Source organism: Cherax quadricarinatus, chromosome 9 (assembly GCF_038502225.1).
Source record: "Cherax quadricarinatus isolate ZL_2023a chromosome 9, ASM3850222v1, whole genome shotgun sequence".
Classification (NCBI taxonomy): Eukaryota; Metazoa; Arthropoda; class Malacostraca; order Decapoda; family Parastacidae; genus Cherax; species Cherax quadricarinatus.
In genome coordinates, this window is record NC_091300.1 from 53,749,243 (window position 1) to 53,772,335 (window position 23,093).

The following is a 23,093-nucleotide window of genomic DNA, read 5'->3' on the forward strand; positions in this document are numbered from 1 at the left end:
ACACTGAGAGTAAAAGGTAGATGGGATACAAGGAGAATAGAAGCATCAGGGAAGAGAGAGGTGAAGGTTTATAAACTAAAAGAGGAGGCAGTTAGGGTAAGATATAAACAGCTATTGGAGGATAGATGGGCTAATGAGAGCATAGGCAATGGGGTCGAAGAGGTATGGGGTAGGTTTAAAAATGTAGTGTTAGAGTGTTCAGCAGAAGTTTGTGGTTACAGGAAAGTGGGTGCAGGAGGGAAGAGGAGCGATTGGTGGAATGATGATGTAAAGAGAGTAGTAAGGGAGAAAAAGTTAGCATATGAGAAGTTTTTACAAAGTAGAAGTGATGCAAGGAGGGAAGAGTATATGGAGAAAAAGAGAGAAGTTAAGAGAGTGGTGAAGCAATGTAAAAAGAGAGCAAATGAGAGAGTGGGTGAGATGTTATCAACAAATTTTGTTGAAAATAAGAAAAAGTTTTGGAGTGAGATTAACAAGTTAAGAAAGCCTAGAGAACAAATGGATTTGTCAGTTAAAAATAGGAGAGGAGAGTTATTAAATGGAGAGTTAGAGGTATTGGGAAGATGGAAGGAATATTTTGAGGAATTGTTAAATGTTGATGAAGATAGGGAAGCTGTGATTTCGTGTATAGGGCAAGGAGGAATAACATCTTGTAGGAGTGAGGAAGAGCCAGTTGTGAGTGTGGGGGAAGTTCGTGAGGCAGTAGGTAAAATGAAAGGGGGTAAGGCAGCCGGGATTGATGGGATAAAGATAGAAATGTTAAAAGCAGGTGGGGATATAGTTTTGGAGTGGTTGGTGCAATTATTTAATAAATGTATGGAAGAGGGTAAGGTACCTAGGGATTGGCAGAGAGCATGCATAGTTCCTTTGTATAAAGGCAAAGGGGATAAAAGAGAGTGCAAAAATTATAGGGGGATAAGTCTGTTGAGTGTACCTGGTAAAGTGTATGGTAGAGTTATAATTGAAAGAATTAAGAGTAAGACGGAGAATAGGATAGCAGATGAACAAGGAGGCTTTAGGAAAGGTAGGGGGTGTGTGGACCAGGTGTTTACAGTGAAACATATAAGTGAACAGTATTTAGATAAGGCTAAAGAGGTCTTTGTGGCATTTATGGATTTGGAAAAGGCGTATGACAGGGTGGATAGGGGGGCAATGTGGCAGATGTTGCAAGTGTATGGTGTAGGAGGTAGGTTACTGAAAGCAGTGAAGAGTTTTTACGAGGATAGTGAGGCTCAAGTTAGAGTATGTAGGAAAGAGGGAAATTTTTTCCCAGTAAAAGTAGGCCTTAGACAAGGATGTGTGATGTCACCGTGGTTGTTTAATATATTTATAGATGGGGTTGTAAGAGAAGTAAATGCGAGGGTCTTGGCAAGAGGCGTGGAGTTAAAAGATAAAGAATCACACACAAAGTGGGAGTTGTCACAGCTGCTCTTTGCTGATGACACTGTGCTCTTGGGAGATTCTGAAGAGAAGTTGCAGAGATTGGTGGATGAATTTGGTAGGGTGTGCAAAAGAAGAAAATTAAAGGTGAATACAGGAAAGAGTAAGGTTATGAGGATAACAAAAAGATTAGGTGATGAAAGATTGAATATCAGATTGGAGGGAGAGAGTATGGAGGAGGTGAACGTATTCAGATATTTGGGAGTGGACGTGTCAGCGGATGGGTCTATGAAAGATGAGGTGAATCATAGAATTGATGAGGGAAAAAGAGTGAGTGGTGCACTTAGGAGTCTGTGGAGACAAAGAACTTTGTCCTTGGAGGCAAAGAGGGGAATGTATGAGAGTATAGTTTTACCAACGCTCTTATATGGGTGTGAAGCGTGGGTGATGAATGTTGCAGCGAGGAGAAGGCTGGAGGCAGTGGAGATGTCATGTCTGAGGGCAATGTGTGGTGTGAATATAATGCAGAGAATTCGTAGTTTGGAAGTTAGGAGGAGGTGCGGGATTACCAAAACTGTTGTCCAGAGGGCTGAGGAAGGGTTGTTGAGGTGGTTCGGACATGTAGAGAGAATGGAGCGAAACAGAATGACTTCAAGAGTGTATCAGTCTGTAGTGGAAGGAAGGCGGGGTAGGGGTCGGCCTAGGAAGGGTTGGAGGGAGGGGGTAAAGGAGGTTTTGTGTGCGAGGGGCTTGGACTTCCAGCAGGCATGCATGAGCGTGTTTGATAGGAGTGAATGGAGACAAATGGTTTTTAATACTTGACGTGCTGTTGGAGTGTGAGCAAAGTAACATTTATGAAGGGATTCAGGGAAACCGGCAGGCCGGACTTGAGTCCTGGAGATGGGAAGTACAGTGCCTGCACTCTGAAGGAGGGGTGTTAATGTTGCAGTTTAAAAACTGTAGTGTAAAGCACCCTTCTGGCAAGACAGTGATGGAGTGAATGATGGTGAAAGTTTTTCTTTTTCGGGCCACCCTGCCTTGGTGGGAATCGGCCGGTGTGATAATAAAAAAAAAAAAAAAATAATAAATTCTAACACTCTATTTTATGATTTTTCCTTTATACAAAGGAACTATACACACACACACACACACACTGCCAATCCCTAGGTACCTTCTCCATGCCTTAGGAAGCATGTTAAGAAACGGAAGAAAGTGCACAGTATACAATGAAACTAGTTCCAGAGTTAAGCAGTATGAGCTAAGACGAGAGGCTAAATGAATTTTAATGATTCTGAAGAACAGAAACATAAAAGAAGACATTACAACAATACAGTGGACCCCCGCATACAGTTGGCATCACATAACGTTTAATCCGCATACCGCTCGCTTTTATCGCAAAAATTTTGCCTCGCATACCGCTCAAAAACCCGCTCACCGCTGTTCGTCCAAGACGCGTCCAATGTGCGCCCTTAGCCAGCCTCACATGTGCCGCCGGTGGCATTGTTTACCAGCCAGCCTCCGCGGTAACATCCAAGCATACAATCGGAACATTTCGTATTATTAGTGTTTTTGGTGATTTTATCTGCAAAATAAGTGACCATGGGCCCCAAGAAAGCTTCTAGTGCCAACCCTACAGCAATAAGGGTGAGAATTACTATAGAGATGAAGAAAGAGATCATTGATAAGTATGAAAGTGGAGTGCGTGTCGCTGACCTGGCCAGGTTGTACAAGAAACCCCAATCAACCATCGCTACTATTGTGGGCAACAGAAAGGCAATCAAGGAAGCTGTTCTTGCCAAAGGTTTAACTGTGTTTTCGAAACAGAGATCGCAAGTGATGGAAGATGTTGAGAGACTCTTATTGGTGTGGGGGGAAATAAATGGGATTAAATCTGGAGTATCTGAGAGAGTTAGAGCAAAGGAAGGGGAAGCAGTAATGTTAAATGATCAGTTATGGAAGGAGAAAAGAGAATATGAATGTGTAAATTCAAGAATTATGTGGATTAAAGTAAAGGTTGGATGCGAGAAGTGGGTCATAATAAGCGTGTATGCACCTGGAGAAGAGAGGAATGCAGAGGAGAGAGAGAGATTTTGGGAGATGTTAAGTGAATGTATAGGAGCCTTTGAACCAAGTGAGAGAGTAATTGTGGTAGGGGACCTGAATGCTAAAGTAGGAGAAACTTTTAGAGAGGGTGTGGTAGGTAAGTTTGGGGTGCCAGGTGTAAATGATAATGGGAGCCCTTTGATTGAACTTTGTATAGAAAGGGGTTTAGTTATAGGTAATACATATTTTAAGAAAAAGAGGATAAATAAGTATACACGATATGATGTAGGGCGAAATGACAGTAGTTTGTTGGATTATGCATTGGTAGATAAAAGACTGTTGAGTAGACTTCAGGATGTACATGTTTATAGAGGGGCCACAGATATATCAGATCACTTTCTAGTTGTAGCTACACTGAGAGTAAAAGGTAGATGGGATACAAGGAGAATAGAAGCATCAGGGAAGAGAGAGGTGAAGGTTTATAAACTAAAAGAGGAGGCAGTTAGGGAAAGATATAAACAGCTATTGGAGGATAGATGGGCTAATGAGAGCATAGGCAATGGGGTCGAAGAGGTATGGGGTAGGTTTAAAAATGTAGTGTTAGAGTGTTCAGCAGAAGTTTGTGGTTACAGGAAAGTGGGTGCAGGAGGGAAGAGGAGCGATTCGTGGAATGATGATGTAAAGAGAGTAGTAAGGGAGAAAAAGTTAGCATATGAGAAGTTTTTACAAAGTAGAAGTGATGCAAGGAGGGAAGAGTATATGGAGAAAAAGAGAGAGGTTAAGAGAGTGGTGAAGCAATGTAAAAAGAGAGCAAATGAGAGAGTGGGTGAGATGTTATCAACAAATTTTGTTGAAAATAAGAAAAAGTTTTGGAGTGAGATTAACAAGTTAAGAAAGCCTAGAGAACAAATGGATTTGTCTGTTAAAAATAGGAGAGGAGAGTTATTAAATGGAGAGTTAGAGGTATTGGGAAGATGGAGGGAATATTTTGAGGAATTGTTAAATGTTGATGAAGATAGGGAAGCTGTGATTTCGTGTATAGGGCAAGGAGGAATAACATCTTGTAGGAGTGAGGAAGAGCCAGTTGTGAGTGTGGGGGAAGTTCGTGAGGCAGTAGGTAAAATGAAAGGGGGTAAGGCAGCCGGGATTGATGGGATAAAGATAGAAATGTTAAAAGCAGGTGGGGATATAGTTTTGGAGTGGTTGGTGCAATTATTTAATAAATGTATGGAAGAGGGTAAGGTACCTAGGGACTGGCAGAGAGCATGCATAGTTCCTTTGTATAAAGGCAAAGGGGATAAAAGAGAGTGCAAAAATTATAGGGGGATAAGTCTGTTGAGTGTACCTGGTAAAGTGTATGGTAGAGTTATAATTGAAAGAATTAAGAGTAAGACGGAGAATAGGATAGCAGATGAACAAGGAGGCTTTAGGAAAGGTAGGGGGTGTGTGGACCAGGTGTTTACAGTGAAACATATAAGTGAACAGTATTTAGATAAGGCTAAAGAGGTCTTTGTGGCATTTATGGATTTGGAAAAGGCGTATGACAGGGTGGATAGGGGGGCAATGTGGCAGATGTTGCAAGTGTATGGTGTAGGAGGTAGGTTACTGAAAGCAGTGAAGAGTTTTTACGAGGATAGTGAGGCTCAAGTTAGAGTATGTAGGAAAGAGGGAAATTTTTTCCCAGTAAAAGTAGGCCTTAGACAAGGATGTGTGATGTCACCGTGGTTGTTTAATATATTTATAGATGGGGTTGTAAGAGAAGTAAATGCGAGGGTCTTGGCAAGAGGCGTGGAGTTAAAAGATAAAGAATCACACACAAAGTGGGAGTTGTCACAGCTGCTCTTTGCTGATGACACTGTGCTCTTGGGAGATTCTGAAGAGAAGCTGCAGAGATTGGTGGATGAATTTGGTAGGGTGTGCAAAAGAAGAAAATTAAAGGTGAATACAGGAAAGAGTAAGGTTATGAGGATAACAAAAAGATTAGGTGATGAAAGATTGAATATCAGATTGGAGGGAGAGAGTATGGAGGAGGTGAATGTATTCAGATATTTGGGAGTGGACGTGTCAGCGGATGGGTCTATGAAAGATGAGGTGAATCATAGAATTGATGAGGGAAAAAGAGTGAGTGGTGCACTTAGGAGTCTGTGGAGACAAAGAACTTTGTCCTTGGAGGCAAAGAGGGGAATGTATGAGAGTATAGTTTTACCAACGCTCATATATGGGTGTGAAGCGTGGGTGATGAATGTTGCAGCTAGGAGAAGGCTGGTGGCAGTGGAGATGTCATGTCTGAGGGCAATGTGTGGTGTGAATATAATGCAGAGAATTCGTAGTTTGGAAGTTAGGAGGAGGTGCGGGATTACCAAAACTGTTGTCCAGAGGGCTGAGGAAGGGTTGTTGAGGTGGTTCGGACATGTAGAGAGAATGGAGCGAAACAGAATGACTTCAAGAGTGTATCAGTCTGTAGTGGAAGGAAGGCGGGGTAGGGGTCGGCCTAGGAAGGGTTGGAGGGAGGGGGTAAAGGAGGTTTTGTGTGAGAGGGGCTTGGACTTCCAGCAGGCATGCGTGAGCGTGTTTGATAGGAGTGAATGGAGACAAATGGTTTTTAATACTTGACGTGCTGTTGGAGTGTGAGCAAAGTAACATTTATGAAGGGATTCAGGGAAACCGGCAGGCCGGACTTGAGTCCTGGAGATGGGAAGTACAGTGCCTGCACTCTGAAGGAGGGGTGATAATGTTGCAGTTTAAAAACTGTAGTGTAAAGCACCCTTCTGGCAAGACAGTGATGGAGTGAATGATGGTGAAAGTTTTTCTTTTTCGGGCCACCCTGCCTTGGTGGGAATCGGCCAGTGTGATAATAAAATAAATGAAAAACAGCTAGCAGGAGATAGCGTCTCTCAAGCAATCATAAGCGAAAAGGCTAGGAAGTTGCATGAGAATTTAATTAAAAAAATGCCTGCAACTAGTGATGATGTGAGTGAATTTAAGGCCAGCAAAGGTTGGTTTGAGAGATTTAAGAAGCGTAGTGGCATACATAGTGTGATAAGGCATGGTGAGGCTGCCAGTTCGGACCACAAAGCAGCTGAAAAATATGTGCAGGAATTCAAGGAGTACATAGACAGTGAAGGACTGAAACCTGAACAAGTGTTTAATTGTGATGAAACAGGCCTGTTTTGGAAGAAAATGCCAAGCAGGACCTACATTACTGAGGAGGAAAAGGCACTCCCAGTACATAAGCCTATGAAAGACAGGCTTACTTTGTTGATGTGTTCCAATGCTACTGGTGATTGCAAAGTGAAGCCTTTATTAGTGTATCACTCTGAAACTCCCAGACCGTTCAGGCAAAAAAATGTCCTCAAGGAGAATTTATCGTAAGGGTTCTTGAATGGAGATATCGTAGGTTGAAAGTAGACACACTTGTAGGATGGTAAATATATTGTCAGACTGAGATGAGAGATGGAGCCCGGTGCCAAGCCTGTTCACGCACTGTAGGTCTGCCGCCGAGTGAGAGCGGGACAGAGGAATGGGCCTCCTCGTGAGCAACCCGTGACGTCACACCAAGCCACAGGCCTACGAGGGATCTCGTGTCTAAAGCACAGGGATGATACTAATATGCTATGCTATATAATACTGGGAATACAGGGATCAGCAACTATGCTGACAGCTCGGTCATGTTACGTATGTCGTCCCGACATACACTACTATACTATAGGCTGAACAGGCAGGCGGATCTGGGCTGATTCTATACAATAACAAATTCATATATAACTTAGAACTAATGGATGGTACAACATGATTTTGACGTAATGGGTGTTAACGTAATCATTACAAACTATAAGAACAAATCATTATACAATATGGATGGAATTGATCGATCGATCTGTATTCATGCACTCTACGGATTCTGAGGAAGAATAATTATATACAAAGAAGTGTTTAACAGAAAGGCAGATTCGGTGCACACAAATCTAGACTGTTAATTCTCAGAATACGGAGGGAACGTGAACACGAAAATTTCTGACAAACTGATCAGCAAATAATAAAACACACAATTGACAAATTCATTCATCTCGGACATCTAATTATACAGACTATGTACATTTAAACCCAATTCTGCGAGGGTAAGGTTTACGTATGCAGAATGGTTATCATCTCTGGGAGGATTGAATTCCTCTGCAATGGCTAACACATGCCTTGACTGAGAGAGATCTGAACGAGTATCTACAAAAGATACAACTACAATCACTAGTGACTGTGGAATTACTAACTCGTCTGCTAGGAGTACTCAACTCGACTATTCGATACAGTAATTCCTGACTCATTACAAAGTCACTAATGGGTGCTGGTGGCTTTACAGCAAGAATGAGATCTTCCTGGAGAAGGAATCGAATCACACCAGACCACATGGGATCTATTCTTTGTGCAGTTTTGACATCCTCGACAGTAAATGGAGGATCTGCAGTAACTACACTAACGTGTCGCGATAAAGCATCTGCGACTACATTTGACTTGCCAGGTAAATGTTCAAAAGTGGGATTGAACTCTTGGATAGTCAAGGACCATCTGGCTAACCTTCCAGTAGGCTGTTTGTTCTGGAATAAAGGTAACAGTTCTTCCTTACTGGAGGAAAGAACAAACTCGGTGGAGTGGATGACTCCCCCCGGTTGAAAAAATTAATGCTATAACACGCAATATGAGCAAGGGAGAACGAATCTACTATCTCAACTGCAAGCACAGGAGAAAAGAAATGAACACGATGAACAATGCTGATATTCAATCTGAGTCGCACACAGTGACACGAGGTATCAGCTATAAAGAAACTACACTTACGTTAATATGTGAAAGTTATTCGAGAAATAACTTCTTACGATGCACTGATTACTGTCAACTAGGATGGGATCACCATCTGGAACATTAGGAACAACAACAGACACTCTAGTGAGAGCACTAGCTGTAACAGAGACGTCTTTCTGCAGACAGCATGTCACATCAACAAGAGATGGCATTACTAGTTGCAAGTAATCGTTTTCTGACAAGGCATCCCCTGTGGAGAAACTACTACTCGAACTAGCAGTCATTGCAGGGATAGGCTGTGCACTCAAGGCAGTCTGAGTGTCCCCGGACACTTGAGGCAACGGAACACTATCCTGCAAGTCTGAAGGTATAGGTGGAACACAGATGGGAGTGACAGAATTACTAGTGCCTGACCGCTCGGCTACGTTAATAAGTAATTCGTGGATCTATAGGAACTTAATCTGAACTTCACATTTCGCAGCACTTTAACAAATCTCAGATACAAGCTGTGAGAACAAACACATTGCTCAAGGGCTAGGTATTGTCTTTCAGTCAGTAAGGGAATGTTGGTACTGTGGACTGATTCATATTGACTTTGACTGGAATGATACACTAAGTGAACGTTCAAAAGTGACTGGGACATCTTCTCAGTGAAAATACTGAAGGGCATAAGTCAAGAAAAAAATAGAGAGAATGACACAGTAAGCTTAAATGGAAAAAATGCTTAACTATTCTGCATAAGTAATTAAAAATTGACAAGTTACACAGTAAGCAAAGAACTCACACAAGAATAATATGCAACTTAACAAACACTGAAAATCAAGAGAACTTGTACTTTGCTCAAATCTAATTTGCTCAACTTTTACTTTAAATTGAATAAATGGCACAGTGAGTTGTCTTTACTTTCAATGCAACAAGGAAATACACAATAAAATGATAAAATGGACTCAATAAACTTGTGCAAAAATTAAAACAAACACACAATTCACTGAAATTAAAAATTAAAATGACAGACAGAATAAAATACTATGCACAGAACAGAGCATAAGAAACTGCACTGTAATAAACTGTATTGCACAACACTGCATAAAATTTTCTGCAAGAAAAACTTTAATAGCAACACAATATTTGCACAAGAATTATTGCAAAATGAGTCTATGTGCAATAATAAAAATTATAACACACAAGAAAAGAAATATATCAAGGAATGAACACTTTAACTCTTAACTGCACTTAAACAACAAGCAAAAGAACAATTTACTTTAGAAGGAGAATTTAAAAATTGCACTAAGAGTGAATTTGTTCAATAAAACATGAAAAAAAATAATAGATGCAAAAAATACATAACAAAACAGAGGGTTGAACACTTACAGTGATGCAGAACACATCAACATAAACACAATACTAGAATTTTCTTGCAATGAAACGATGTGTGAAAAATTTTGTAAATATGAGCTCTTGCTGGGTCTTTTAAAAAATGGCACTATTGTCTGTGGAAATAAGACAAATTAAACACTGGCTGAATAAAGGAATATGAACACAAGAATGTTCAACACACAGGGAACAAAATAAAAATACACAAATGCTGGGAAGAAAAAAAAATAACAGACAACACTGAGTTGTGATGCAGAATATGAGGTGAAAAAGTTACTGAGTTAATACACTGGAATTCTGAAGTTTAAACACAAGTTCTATGCTGCTCATATGTTGCACACACAACAAAGGAAACACTAAGTACTTACTTCAAGTGTATAAAAAGATACACAACACAACAGATATAAAATAATACACGAAAATTAACACTGAATTAAGGAGATTAAAAGAAATTAATGCAATCAGTACATGATAAACACTGAGTCTGATCAAGAGTCACTGAATGTCACTAAGAGAAAAAATTCACTGGGAACACAAAAGAAATGTCTCATCACTCGCAAATGTCTCTAAAAAAAAAATATTATAGCTGTAACACTTGAAAAAAATGAGATTGATGGATTGTTTATATCGTCTTGCTGCTGTCCTCTGCACAGATGATCGTAGAATTGCGCTTAAATCGGCGAGAGACAACACACAGGAGGCTTTTAAAGATGGCGCGACACACTCTAGCTCTTGACCCCCTATGTGGTCCTTAAAATATGGTGCTACAACCCTTAGCAGTGCACCAAAACACTGATGAGCTAGATGAGTTGTAATGGCCGACTTTAGTTGGGTTTGTGGGTAATGGCTGAGCGAGGCGTCTGAGACCGGCAATGGTGCGACACACGTGATCGTGAGTGGTTGGGCTTATGGGTTGAACGTCGTAAGCCTCACTGAGAAAACCCACACTGCCGCAAAGATAATTCTAAGCCGACTTGCTTAAAATAAACCCACGAAATACTACAACACCACAAGGATGACAAGGAGCACTCAGAATGCTTGGAACTTGAATCACAAGCGATGAAGACTAGTCACGTGGCTTGCCTGAGTACTGGGGTAAGACACCTGGGTTAGTTGCTAGCTGGCTTATCTTAACCCTTCACATAGAATAGCTTGATAACTTCACACGATGAGCACAGCAGGGGTGGAAGCTGGCTTGGCAGACAAAATAATTGGATGGAGTAGGCTAGGCTGGACTGGACTCGGGTGTTCTGACTCCCCCACCACAGACTGGAAGCTGGCTTATTTTGCAAACTCGGGTCGACCCCTCGGGAGTAATGCAAAAAAGCAGGAAACACTAATACAAAGAGACTGACCAGTGAATAATGTAGAAGCTGGTAGAGTAGCTGGCTTGAGGTAGCTGGCTGGGTGAATCTCGGTAGTCGGTAGGCCTACTGGTCACACGAAATGGCCGTCTTGCTGGTCGACAATTTTATCTCCAGAAATCGCTGTAATCGTCAGAATTACAGGCTCACCGCTGGCACCATTTATCGTAAGGGTTCTTGAATGGAGATATCGTAGGTTGAAAGTAGACACACTTGTAGGATGGTAAATATATTGTCAGACTGAGATGAGAGATGGAGCCCGGTGCCAAGCCTGTTCACGCACTGTAGGTCTGCCGCCGAGTGAGAGCGGGACAGAGGAATGGGCCTCCTCGTGAGCAACCCGTGACGTCACACCAAGCCACAGGCCTACGAGGGATCTCGTGTCTAAAGCACAGGGATGATACTAATATGCTATGCTATATAATACTGGGAATACAGGGATCAGCAACTATGCTGACAAATTTGTGTGTGCTGTGGAGGGCAAACAGTAAGGCATGGGTCACCAGGGACTTTTTCTATGACTGGTTACACCATGCATTTGCCCCCAATGTGAAAGATTACCTAACTGAAAAGAAATTAGAACTTAAGTGCCTCCTGGTGTTAGACAATGCCCCTGGTCATCCTACAGACATGGCAGAGCGACTTTATGGGGACATGAAATTCATTAAGGTGAAGTTTTTGCCTCCTAATACCACTCCTCTCCTGCAGCCCATGGACCAGCAGGTTATTGCAAACTTCAAAAAACTGTACACAAAAGCTCTGTTTGAAAGGTGCTTTGTAGTGACCTCAGAAACTCAATTGACTCTAAGAGAGTTTTGGAGAGAGCACTTTAATATCCTCAATTGTGTAAACCTTATAGGTAAGGCTTGGGAGGGAGTGACTAAGAAGACCTTGAACTCTGCTTGGAAGAAACTGTGGCCAGAATGTGTAGACAAAAGGGATTTTGAAGGGTTTGAGGCTAACCCTGAGAGGATTATGCCAGTTGAGGAATCCATTGTGGCATTGGGAAAGTCCTTGGGGTTGGAGGTTAGTGGGGAGGATGTGGAAGAGTTGGTGGAGGAGGACAATGAAGAACTATCCACTGATGAGCTGATAGATCAACTTCAACAGCAAGAGGCCATACCTGAGGAAACTGGTTCAGAGGAGGGGAGAGAGAAATTGAAGAAGTTGCCTACTACAAAGATTAAGGAAATCTGTGCAATGTGGCTGAAAGTGCAAACCATAAATTTATGGATGAGAATCACCCTCACACAGCTATTGCAAGCCGTGCTGGTGATTATTACACTGACAATGTTGTGAAACACTTTAGGGAAGTCATAAAGGAACGAGAGGTAGAGGCCACTATGGACAGATATGTTGTGCGAAAGAAGTCCAGTGACTCTGAAGCTGGTCCTAGTGGCATTAAAAGAAGAAGGGAAGTAACCCCAGAAAAGGACTCGACACCTCAAGACTTAATGGAAGGGGATTCCCCTTCTAAACACTAACACTCTCTCTCTCCTCCTCCCATCCCATCAATCATCACCAGATCTTCAATAAAAGTAAGTGTCATGTAATTGTGCATGCCTTTTTCAGTTTGTGTGTATTAAAATTAACATTTCATGTGGTAAAATTTTTTTTTTTTCATACTTTTGGGTGTCTTGCACGGATTAATTTGATTTCCATTATTTCTTATGGGGAAAATTCATTCGCATACCGATCATTTCGCATAACAACCAGCCCTCTTGCACGGATTAAAATCGCTATGCGGGGGTCCACTGTATACAAAATACTCTCGAGGAATTGACAGGGCAGATAGGTACAAGCTGTTTGAGAAGCAGAAACTATACTCAGGGGCACAGCTAGAAATTGAAGACACACATGAATCACAGGTAGTAGGTCATGCCAAGCGAGTGTAAAATGGAAGCCTGTAATTGTTTTACATGATGGAAGGATTGCTGGTGTCTTTTTATTTGTCCCATAAACATGCAATATTTCAGGTACATCTTGCTACTTCTACTTACACTTAGGTCGCACTACACATACATGTACAAGCATATACGTATATACATACCCCTATGGGTTTTCTTCTGTTTTCTTTCTAGTTCTTGCTCTTGTTTATTTCCTCTTATCTCCATGAGGAAGTGGAACAGAATTCTTCCTCCGTAAGCCATGCGTGTCATAAGAGGCGACTAAAATGCTGGGAGCAAGGGGCTAGTATCCCCTTCTCCTGTATGTATTACTAAATTTAAAAGGAGAAACTTTTGTTTTTCCTTTTGGGCCACCCCACCTCAGTGGGATACGGCTGGTACGTTGAAAGAAGAAGAAACATGCAATATTTCAGGTACGTCTTGCTACTTCTACTTACACTTAGGTTACACTACACATGCATGTACAAGCATATATATAAACACTCCTCTGGGTTTTCTACTATTTTCTTGTTCGTTGTTGTTGTTCTTGCTTATTTCCTCGTATCTTCATGGGGAAGTGGAACAGAATTCTTCTTCTGTATGCCATGCATGTCATAAGAGGCGACTTTAATACCAGGAGAAAGGGGCTAGTAACCCCTTCTCCTGTATACATTACTAAAGTTAAAAAGAGAAATTTTTGCTTTTCTTTTTGGGCCACCCTGTCTCAGTGGGATACCCCTGGTTTGTTGAAAGGAAATGACTCACATTTCATAGTAAGTAGGGGAACCAGTATGAAGTAATATTAATAGGGAAACCAGTATGAAGTGATATTAATCATTAATCACACTGCTTATTAATTTATTCTATGACATATTTATTGAATGCTACAGGTTCATAAGCTATAAATATTGGAAAGCTTAAATAAAATAAAAGCAAGAGAGTAGGGCAAATACAGAATAAATAATAGTGTGAGTACCAATATTCAGAAATTATAATTTCTTTCCTATTATTATTTATTAACACACTGGCCGATGCCCACCAAGGCAGGGTGGTCCGAAAAAGAAAAACTTTCACCATCATTCACTCCAACACTGTCTTGCCAGAAGGGTACTTTACACTACAGTTTTTGAACTGCAACATTAACATCCCTCCTTCAGAGTGCAGGCACTGTACTTCCCATCTCCAGGACTCAAGTCCGGCCTGCTGGTTTCCCTGAATCCCTTCATAAATGTTACTTTGCTCACACTCCAACAGCACATCAAGTACTAGAAACCATTCGTCTCCATTCACTCCTATCAAACACGCTCACGCATGCCTGCTGGAAGTCCAAGCCCCTCGCACACAAAACCTCCTTTACCCCCTCCCTCCAACCTTTCCTAGGCCGACCCCTACCCCGCCTTCCTTCCACAACAGACTGATACACTCTTGAAGTCATTCTGTTTCGCTCCATTCTCTCTACATGTCCGAACCACCTCAACAACCCTTCCTCAGCCCTCTGGACAACAGTTTTGGTAATCCTGCACCTCCTAACTTCCAAACTATGAATTCTCTGCATTATATTCACACCACACATTGCTCTCAGACACGACATCTCCACTGCCTCCAGCCTTCTCCTCACTGCAACATTCATCACCCATGCTTCACACCCATATAAGAGCGTTGGTAAAACTATACTCTCACACATTCCCCTCTTTGCCTCCAAGGACAAAGTTCTTTGTCTCCACAGACTCCTAAGTGCACCGCTCACCCTTTTCCCCCTCATCAATTCTATGATTCACCTCATCTTTCATAGACCCATCTGCTGACATGTCCACTCCCAAATATCTGAATACATTCACCTCCTCCATACTCTCTCCCTCCAATCTGATATTCAATCTTTCATCACCTAATCTTTTTGTTATCCTCATAACCTTACTCTTTCCTGTATTTGCTTTTTTCTTCTTTTACATACCCTACCAAATTCATCCACCAACCTCTGCAGCTTCTCTTCAGAATCTCCCAAGAGCACAGTGTCATCAGCAAAGAGCAACTGTGACAACTCCCACTTTATGTGTGATTCTTTATCTTTTAACTCCACGCCTCTTGCCAAGACCCTCGCATATACTTCTCCTACAACCCCATCTATAAATATATTAAACAATCACAGTGACATCACACATCCTTGTCTAAGGCCTACTTTTACTAGGAAATAATCTCCCTCTAACCTGAGCCTCACTATCCTCGTAAAAACTCTTCACTGCTTTCAGTAACCTACCTCCTATACCATACACCTTCAACATATGCCACATTACCCCCCTATTCACCCTGTCGTATGCCTTTTCCAAATCCATAAATGCCACAAAAACCTCTTTAGCCTTATTTAAATACTGTTCACTTATATGTTTCACTGTAAACACCTGGTCCACACACCCCCTACCTTTCCTAAAGCCTCCTTGTTCATCTGCTATCATATTCTCCGTCTTACTCTTAATTCTTTCAATAATAACTCTACCATACACTTTACCAGGTATACTCAACAGACTTATCCCCCTATAATTTTTGCACTCTCTTTTGTCCCCTTTGCCTTTATACAAAGGAACTATGCATGCTCTCTGCCAATCCCTAGGTACCTTACCCTCTTCCATACACCTATTAAACAATAGCACCAACCACTCCAAAACTATATCCCCACCTGCTTTTAACATTTCTATCTTTATCCCATCAATCCCAGCTGCCTTACCCTCTTTCATTTTACCTACTGTCTCATGAACTTCCCCCCCACTCACAACTGGCTCCTCCTCACTCCTACAAGATGTTATTCCTACATGCCCTATACATGAAATCACAGCTTCCCTATCTTCATCAACATTTAACAATTCCTCAAAATATTCCCTCCATCTTCCCAATACCTCTAACTCTCCAATTAATAACTCTCCTCTCCTATTTTTAACTGACAAATCCATTTGTTCTCTAGGCTTCCTTAACTTGTTAATCTCACTCAAAAACTTTTTCTTATTTTCAACAAAATTTGTTGATAACATCTCATCCACTCTCTCATTTGCTCTCTTTTTACATTGCTTCACCACTCTCTTAACCTCTCTCTTTTTCTCCATATACTCTTCCCTCCTTGCATCATTTCTACTTTGTAAAAACTTCTCATATGCTAACTTTTTCTCCCTTACTACTCTCTTTACATCATCATTCCACCAATCGCTCCTCTTCCCTCCCGCACCCACTTTCCTGTAACCACAAACTTCTGCTGAACACTCTAACACTACATTTTTAAACCTACCCCATACCTCTTCGACCCCATTGCCTATGCTCTCTTTAGCCCATCTATCCTCCAATAGCTGTTTATATCTTACTCTAACTGCCTCCTCTTTTAGTTTATAAACCTATGTTCTTATATTTCCTTGTGGTAGAAATAGTAATGCTATGTATTATTACTACAAGTTTTATTGTAAGCTACTTCTATAGCTACTTTCCCACTTTGTTCAGTTACTTTCAGAAATTTGTGAAACAGAATTTAGTTACTTAGATGGCATGAGTTTGCAACCCTGCCCAAAGGACATACATTTACCATCTTTTCTTCAACAGCTGTCTTGCCAGAAGAATATAAACATCATAGTAGTTCAAATGACCCTCTGATCCATAATATCCCAACTCATCCTTCACAATACAGGCACTAAGTAATTACCACAACTAAGATGGACAACAAATCATCCAGTCTAGAAAGAGTATATTTCAAAAGCATTAATTAAAAAGCAATATAGTAGTGAGAATGGTAACTGACAGCCTTAGTGAAGGTAAGCAGAAGACTGAGTAAGCTGGACTGAAGACCATACTGTGATGGCAACTTGTTGCTTAACAAAGCCTTCTTCAAGAACGCTGGCAAGTGTCGTAGCACTAGTGCAGGACCGTAATTTCTCTGCTGAATTCCTCTCATTCTGCAATATTTGACAATATTCTCCATTATACTGACGATGGTCACAGCATCAGTACCAGAAAGCTCGTTCTCATAAGCCCAGATGAGGATCTTCATTAAATCTGTGGGAAAACAAAATTATATTTATTTATGTGGTGCTTTTGATTTACATTTTAAATTAAAATTCAACCAATTGGGGCAGCCTCGCAAAGAATTTTCCAGTGGTATTAGTGTGTTTGAGGAAGACACCCTGATCTCTTACTTCAGCATCTATAATCGTACAAACAAACTCATCAAAAATCAAAGTAAAATACCCATGGTAGTCTACCATCATCAGTTCTGCTATTATCTGACAACACTCTTACCCAAGGTTCTGACACTCTTACTATACGTTCTGACAACTCTTACCATAGTAATAACGTTGGTAGAATTACCGACAATATGTAAAGTAAAAAGACACAAGTGCAACTAATCTGACATTTTATTGTGGCAACGTTTCGCTCTCCAGGAGCGACACAGAGGGTATATATAGGCTCAGAGTGAGGTGCAATACTAGTGATAGTAGTAGTAGTGATATAAGTTGTAGTAGTAGTAGTAATACTACACAAAGCACATTACAGAGAATGAACATTGAAACAGGCCTTCTCTATCCAGTCTCCAATAGAAATATTTGTCTAACCTATTTTTATGTTACCCAAGTAATAGCTTTTATATCCTTTTGCTCATGTGCAAGTTAATTGTTCTACCATATTGTATTACTACTACAACTTATATCACTACTACTACTACTACCACTAGTATTGCACCTCACTCTGAGCCTATATATACCCTCTGTGTCCATGTACTGTTTGTAATGGCTTGACAAAGCTCCTGGAGAGCGAAACGTTGCCACAATTAAATGTCACATTAGTTGCACTTGTGTCCTTTTACTTTACACTCTTACCATAGGTTCTCACAACACTTACTTTGGTATGATACAATAAAATATGTTGGTATCATACCATGAAACATGTTGGTATACCATGAAATATGGTATGATGCCATGAAACATGCTAGTATGATGCCTTGAAGCAAACTGTTCCTGTAATACCCATAACAATTTTGTGTTGGTGTGCACAGCAATGACACTGACCTACTGTATTCCACATAGGCCTAACATTCCCAGTCACAGCCATTTTGAGGGAGAGAGAATTTTAATGTTGATCTATGTGTATGTTAATAAATGTACACCCATTGATCATCATGTGTGGCAGTTTAAGGGCTAAATGCAATTAATATGATTAATACACCAAAAGAAAAATATATTCTAGAATGGCAGCATTTATCAAAATAAAAGTAGACTAAGCTACATAACATTGTAATAGAAAAATTAGAAACAAAGGGAACATTCTCACCTTTCCATTCAGCAGCAGTCACTTGCAAGTAATACTGGGGAAAACGCATCAGGTATTTATATGTAATTTGAATGAAGTCTCCAGCAAAGTTTTCAAAATAGTACGGGTTCTTCCTGCTGAGCACTGTTAGCACCAACTTCACAACGTGTTGTGCAGAAACATGTGGTATTTCTGTGTGGTAAAAATACAAAGTTAATAAAAAAATATATACATACAGCAGGGCCCCACTTCACAGCTTTTCACCTTATGGCATTCTGCTAATATGAACATTTCAAATTATGACCAAAACTCATTATATGGCTCCCCCACCTGACTTTCTATACAGTCACCGTGCGCCACCCAGTTTGTTTACATTCTCCATGAGCACCGCGTCTCTCCATTATGTCTGGAAACTTTCCAAAATTTCTATTGTTTTTAAATTACTTCATATTTTATATCTTCTTTCTTTCAACGTACCAGCCATATCCCACCGAGGCGGGGTGGCCCAAAAGGAAAAACAAAAGTTTCTTCTTTTAAATTTAGTAATATATATACAGGAAGGCCCCACTTATACGGCGGGTTAGGTTCCAGGCTACCGCCGTAAAGCGGAAATCGCCGTAAAGTGGAACACCCTTTTTTTCCACTTATAAATGCATACAAACACTAGATAACAAGTTTACACTAACATATATTAAGTTAGCAATAGAACCAGGCATCAAAAAACAATAAAAAGGTACAATACACACATAGTGCATTCATTACTTACCTTAAAATATTTATAGTCTTAATCTAGGGTGAGACAAGTAGTATTTATTGTAAGAAATCAAGTGTGGTATGTATTGTAATAGCCTCACCAGGCCACCCCACCCACACATACTATTCTATGATATTTAAGCATCCCAGAGCGATAAAATGTATATACAGTTCACTCATTACTTACCTTAAAATATTTGTAGTCTTAATGTAGGGTCAGGAGTAAGTAAATGAGATAAAACGAATAAATGAGAGAGAGAAAGAATGAATACATGAGAGGGGGCAGGCGCAGTTATGTAAACAAACCAGGCGAAGGTAAGTTTTGTAAACAAACGAAGTGTACACGTCTGGTTTGTGTACAAGTTACATTGTGTACAGGTTGTCTCTACATTGATACGGTAGAATTAATAAAGAAGAACACTCCCATTCTCATGTAACATCATTTTGAGAAGAAATGAAGCTCTGAGTGAAGGCAATGGAAATAAGTCACACTGACTTTTTTGGGTTATCCTAGGTTCTCTACACGTATGTTGTTATGTATGATAATCTATGTAACTGTATTTGTGTATACCTGAATAAACTTACTTACATACATACGAAAGGAATAATTTTCTACAGTTACCCCCAGTAACACATTTACTCTTATGTTAGATTAGAGAAAATGTTATTCTTGGCGTCACTTGTACAAGTTATGTGGCTCCCACATCTTATATTTATGTTTATTTATTCTATTGTGGGGTGTATTTATCATCTTTTTATGTTATGTATCGTGTTTATTATATAATTTTGAAAAAAATATCATGGATGGATTAATGAAAATGTGTATATTACCGTAATATACGACATTTAATGAGACTCGGTATTGTTATTATCACCACTTGTGCAAGTCGTCTGCTACGACATCTCACATTTGTTTATTTATTCTACTGTGGGGTGTATTTATCTTATTTATATGTTATGCATCGTGTTTATTATATGATTTTGAAAAAAATATCATGGATGGATTAATGAAAATGTGTATATTACCGTAATATACGACATTTAATGAGACTCGGTATTGTTATTATCACCACTTGTGCAAGTCGTCTGCTACGACATCTCACATTTGTTTATTTATTCTACTGTGGGGTGTATTTATCTTATTTATATGTTATGCATCGTGTTTATTATATGATTTTGAAAAAAATATCATGGATGGATTAATGAAAATGTGTATATTACCGTAATATACGACATTTAATGAGACTCGGTATTGTTATTATCACCACTTGTGCAAGTCGTCTGCTACGACATCTCACATTTGTTTATTTATTCTACTGTGGGGTGTATTTATCTTATTTATATGTTATGCATCGTGTTTATTATATAATTTTGAAAAAAATATCATGGATGGATTAATGAAAATGTGTATATTAACGTAATATACGACATTTAAATGACTCGATGTATGTAAGTTTATTTAGGTACAGGTATACATAAGTATAATTATCAGAGTATATATAAAATATGAAATAACTTTTAAAAACATTTGAAATTTTGGAGTTTCCAGACAAAATGGAGAGACTTAGTGCTTACTGAGCTCATGGAGAATGTAAACAAACAGGGTGGGGCACGGTGACCGTATTAGAAAGTCAGGTGGGGGGAGCCTTATAGTGAGTTTTGGTCATAATTTGAAATGTCCGTATTAGCGGAACGCCGTAAAGTGAAACGCCGTAAAGCGGGGCCTTCCTGTACAGGAGAAGGGGTCACTAGCCCCTTGCTCCCGGCATTTTAGTCGCCTCTTATGACACGCATGGCTTACGGAGGAAGAATTCTGTTCCACTTTCCCATGCATATATTTTATATATAATCTGATAATTATGTGTACCTGTACCTAAATAAACTTACACACTGTGCTGGCGTGTAGGTACACGTTAAAATCACTGAGAGTGTCTTATTAGTCTTGAGGATGCCATATTAATAATGACAATATAGGTAGTGGGTTGGTAGACAGCAACCGCCCAGGGAGGTACTACCGTCCTGCCAAGTGAGTGTAAAACGGAAGCCTGTAATTGTTTTACATGATGGTAGGATTGCTGGTGTCTTTTTTTCTGTCTCATAAACATGCAAGATTTCAGGTACGTCTTGCTACTTCTACTGACACTTAGGTCACACTACACATACATGTACAAACATATATGTACACACCCATCTTGGTTTTCTTCTATTTTCTTTCTAGTTCTTGTTTATTTCCTCTTATCTCCATGGGGAAGTGGAACAGAATTCTTCCTCCGTAAGCTATGCGTGTTGTAAGAGGCGACTAAAATGCCGGGAGCAAGGGGCTAGTAACCCCTTCTCCTGTATATATTACTAAATGTAAAAGGAGAAACTTTCATTTTTCCTTTTGGGCCACCCCACCTTGGTGGGATATGGCCGGTTTGTTGAAAGAAGAAGAAGAATATAGTACGCAATAATAATCATTCTGAGGTGCATTAAATGTCATATATTACGTTAATACATTCACCATCCAACTTACAATCTGTACAACATATGACTACTCAACTTACAACCATGTGTCTGGCAGCAGGGCTGCCAGACACACAGTCAGATGCAGCAGTATAATGTGATCCTTTATTGACAGCGTTTTGCCCACACAAACAGAGATAGTAGTAGTTATACATGTGGTGGAAAAGTCAGCTGATACGTGGGAAAGAAAGGTTACAAAAGCTATGGCTTGGGTAGCATAAAATATAGGTCGGGCAAATGTATATGGATGGATGGATTTGAGAAGGCATGCCCAGTTTGGGCCAACAGGCCTGCTGCAGTGTTCCTCCTTTCTTATGTTCTTATGTAACAGAGGAGGGACATTGAAACATACCTTCTCAAATCCATCCATATACATTTGCCCAACCTATTTTTTATGCTACCCAAGCCATAGCTTTTGTAACCTTTCTTTCTCATGTACCAGCTGCAAATGTTCTCGGAAATAAACAACTGTTCATGCTGTGCAGTATTTCTCCTAAACCTTACAGTATAAAATACAGTACTAACAGCATAAAAAGTAAAGTAAAAAATTAAATACAAAAATAATAAAATAAAATTATTACAATAACTGTGATGTTGATATACAGGAACCTTCTGGATAGAAGTGCTGACACAAGCAAGAGAGAGCAGCCAACAAAATGTTCTATTCTTATGCTAATATCAACAATAAGGCTTATTTTCCTATAACAATTGATCTATTATGACATAAGGTGAAATATCAATAGCATAGAAACATAAAAAATAAGCCAGAATAAATATTATCTAGCATAATATGAAGGCCTGCTGCGCAGATAGGAAAGGGACTTTGTGGACACCACCGACCATAAAGCTTATTATCCCTTCTTTCGTCACTCTTATGAGAGAAAACGGATCTAGCACAAGGGCAAACTGTAACGGACACTCATAGCTTATGAAAACACTGAAAAAAAGGGTTTTTCAAAAAAAAAATATATATTTTCCGAGCACTCGGGTATGCGCACGCTTTCGACCATTATCTCGGAAGTAAGTTATTCACCTATTTTGTGAAAACTAATCAATAATTATTAACGAAGTGAAGTGATTTCCACAACCAACATAAAAGAATGATTGCTTTACAAGATTAAGATTTAATTTTTGAAGTATCCCTATCGGCAGTTTTCTAAGGTTTGACTTGCATCCATTTTGACTTACAACTGGTTGGTTGGAACCAAGCTCAGTCGTAAGTCGGATGGTACATGTATAAACATTTTCATTAATCCACCTATGATTTTTTTGTTTCAAAATTATATAATAAACATGCTACATAACATATAAACATGATAAATACACCCCAGAGTAGAATAAATTAACATAAATATGAGATGTTATGTGTATATGAACGTGTATGAACCAAAACCAGATGTGTTCATCTGCTTGTTTACATACTTTGCATCTCTCTCCTCTCTCATTTACTCATTCTCTCTCTCTCTCTCCTTTATTCATTTTACACCTTACATTAAGACTACAAATATTTTAAGGTAATTAATGAGTGAACTGCATGTGCATTTTATCGCTCAAGGGTGCTTTAATTCTTTGGGGGTTTCGGACATACTAGTACGGCTTACGACCCAGGGTTTTTGACGTACAGTGGTCCCTCAATAATCGTCTGGCCTGAAAGTCACCCATTTCGGAAATAGCCCTGTTATTTCGTCTAAACATTGCCTCGCAAATGGTCCATTAACTC

At 39.8% G+C, this 23,093-nt stretch overlaps 1 protein-coding gene across 4 annotated transcripts in view; it reads right to left on the bottom strand.

Annotated features, from left to right (window-relative positions):
- The window catches only part of tefu (Serine/threonine-protein kinase tefu), an 844,515-nt gene that overhangs the window by 757,920 nt on the left and 63,502 nt on the right, over positions 1 to 23,093 (bottom strand). For all 4 annotated transcript variants that reach the window (XM_070083426.1, XM_070083425.1, XM_070083427.1 and 1 more), the window contains exons 5-6: positions 18,137 to 18,307; positions 16,611 to 16,864 (exon numbers count right to left, since the gene is read on the bottom strand). In XM_070083426.1, coding sequence (XP_069939527.1) covers positions 16,611 to 16,864; positions 18,137 to 18,307 — 425 coding nt within the window. The remainder of the gene's footprint in view (positions 1 to 16,610; positions 16,865 to 18,136; positions 18,308 to 23,093) is intronic.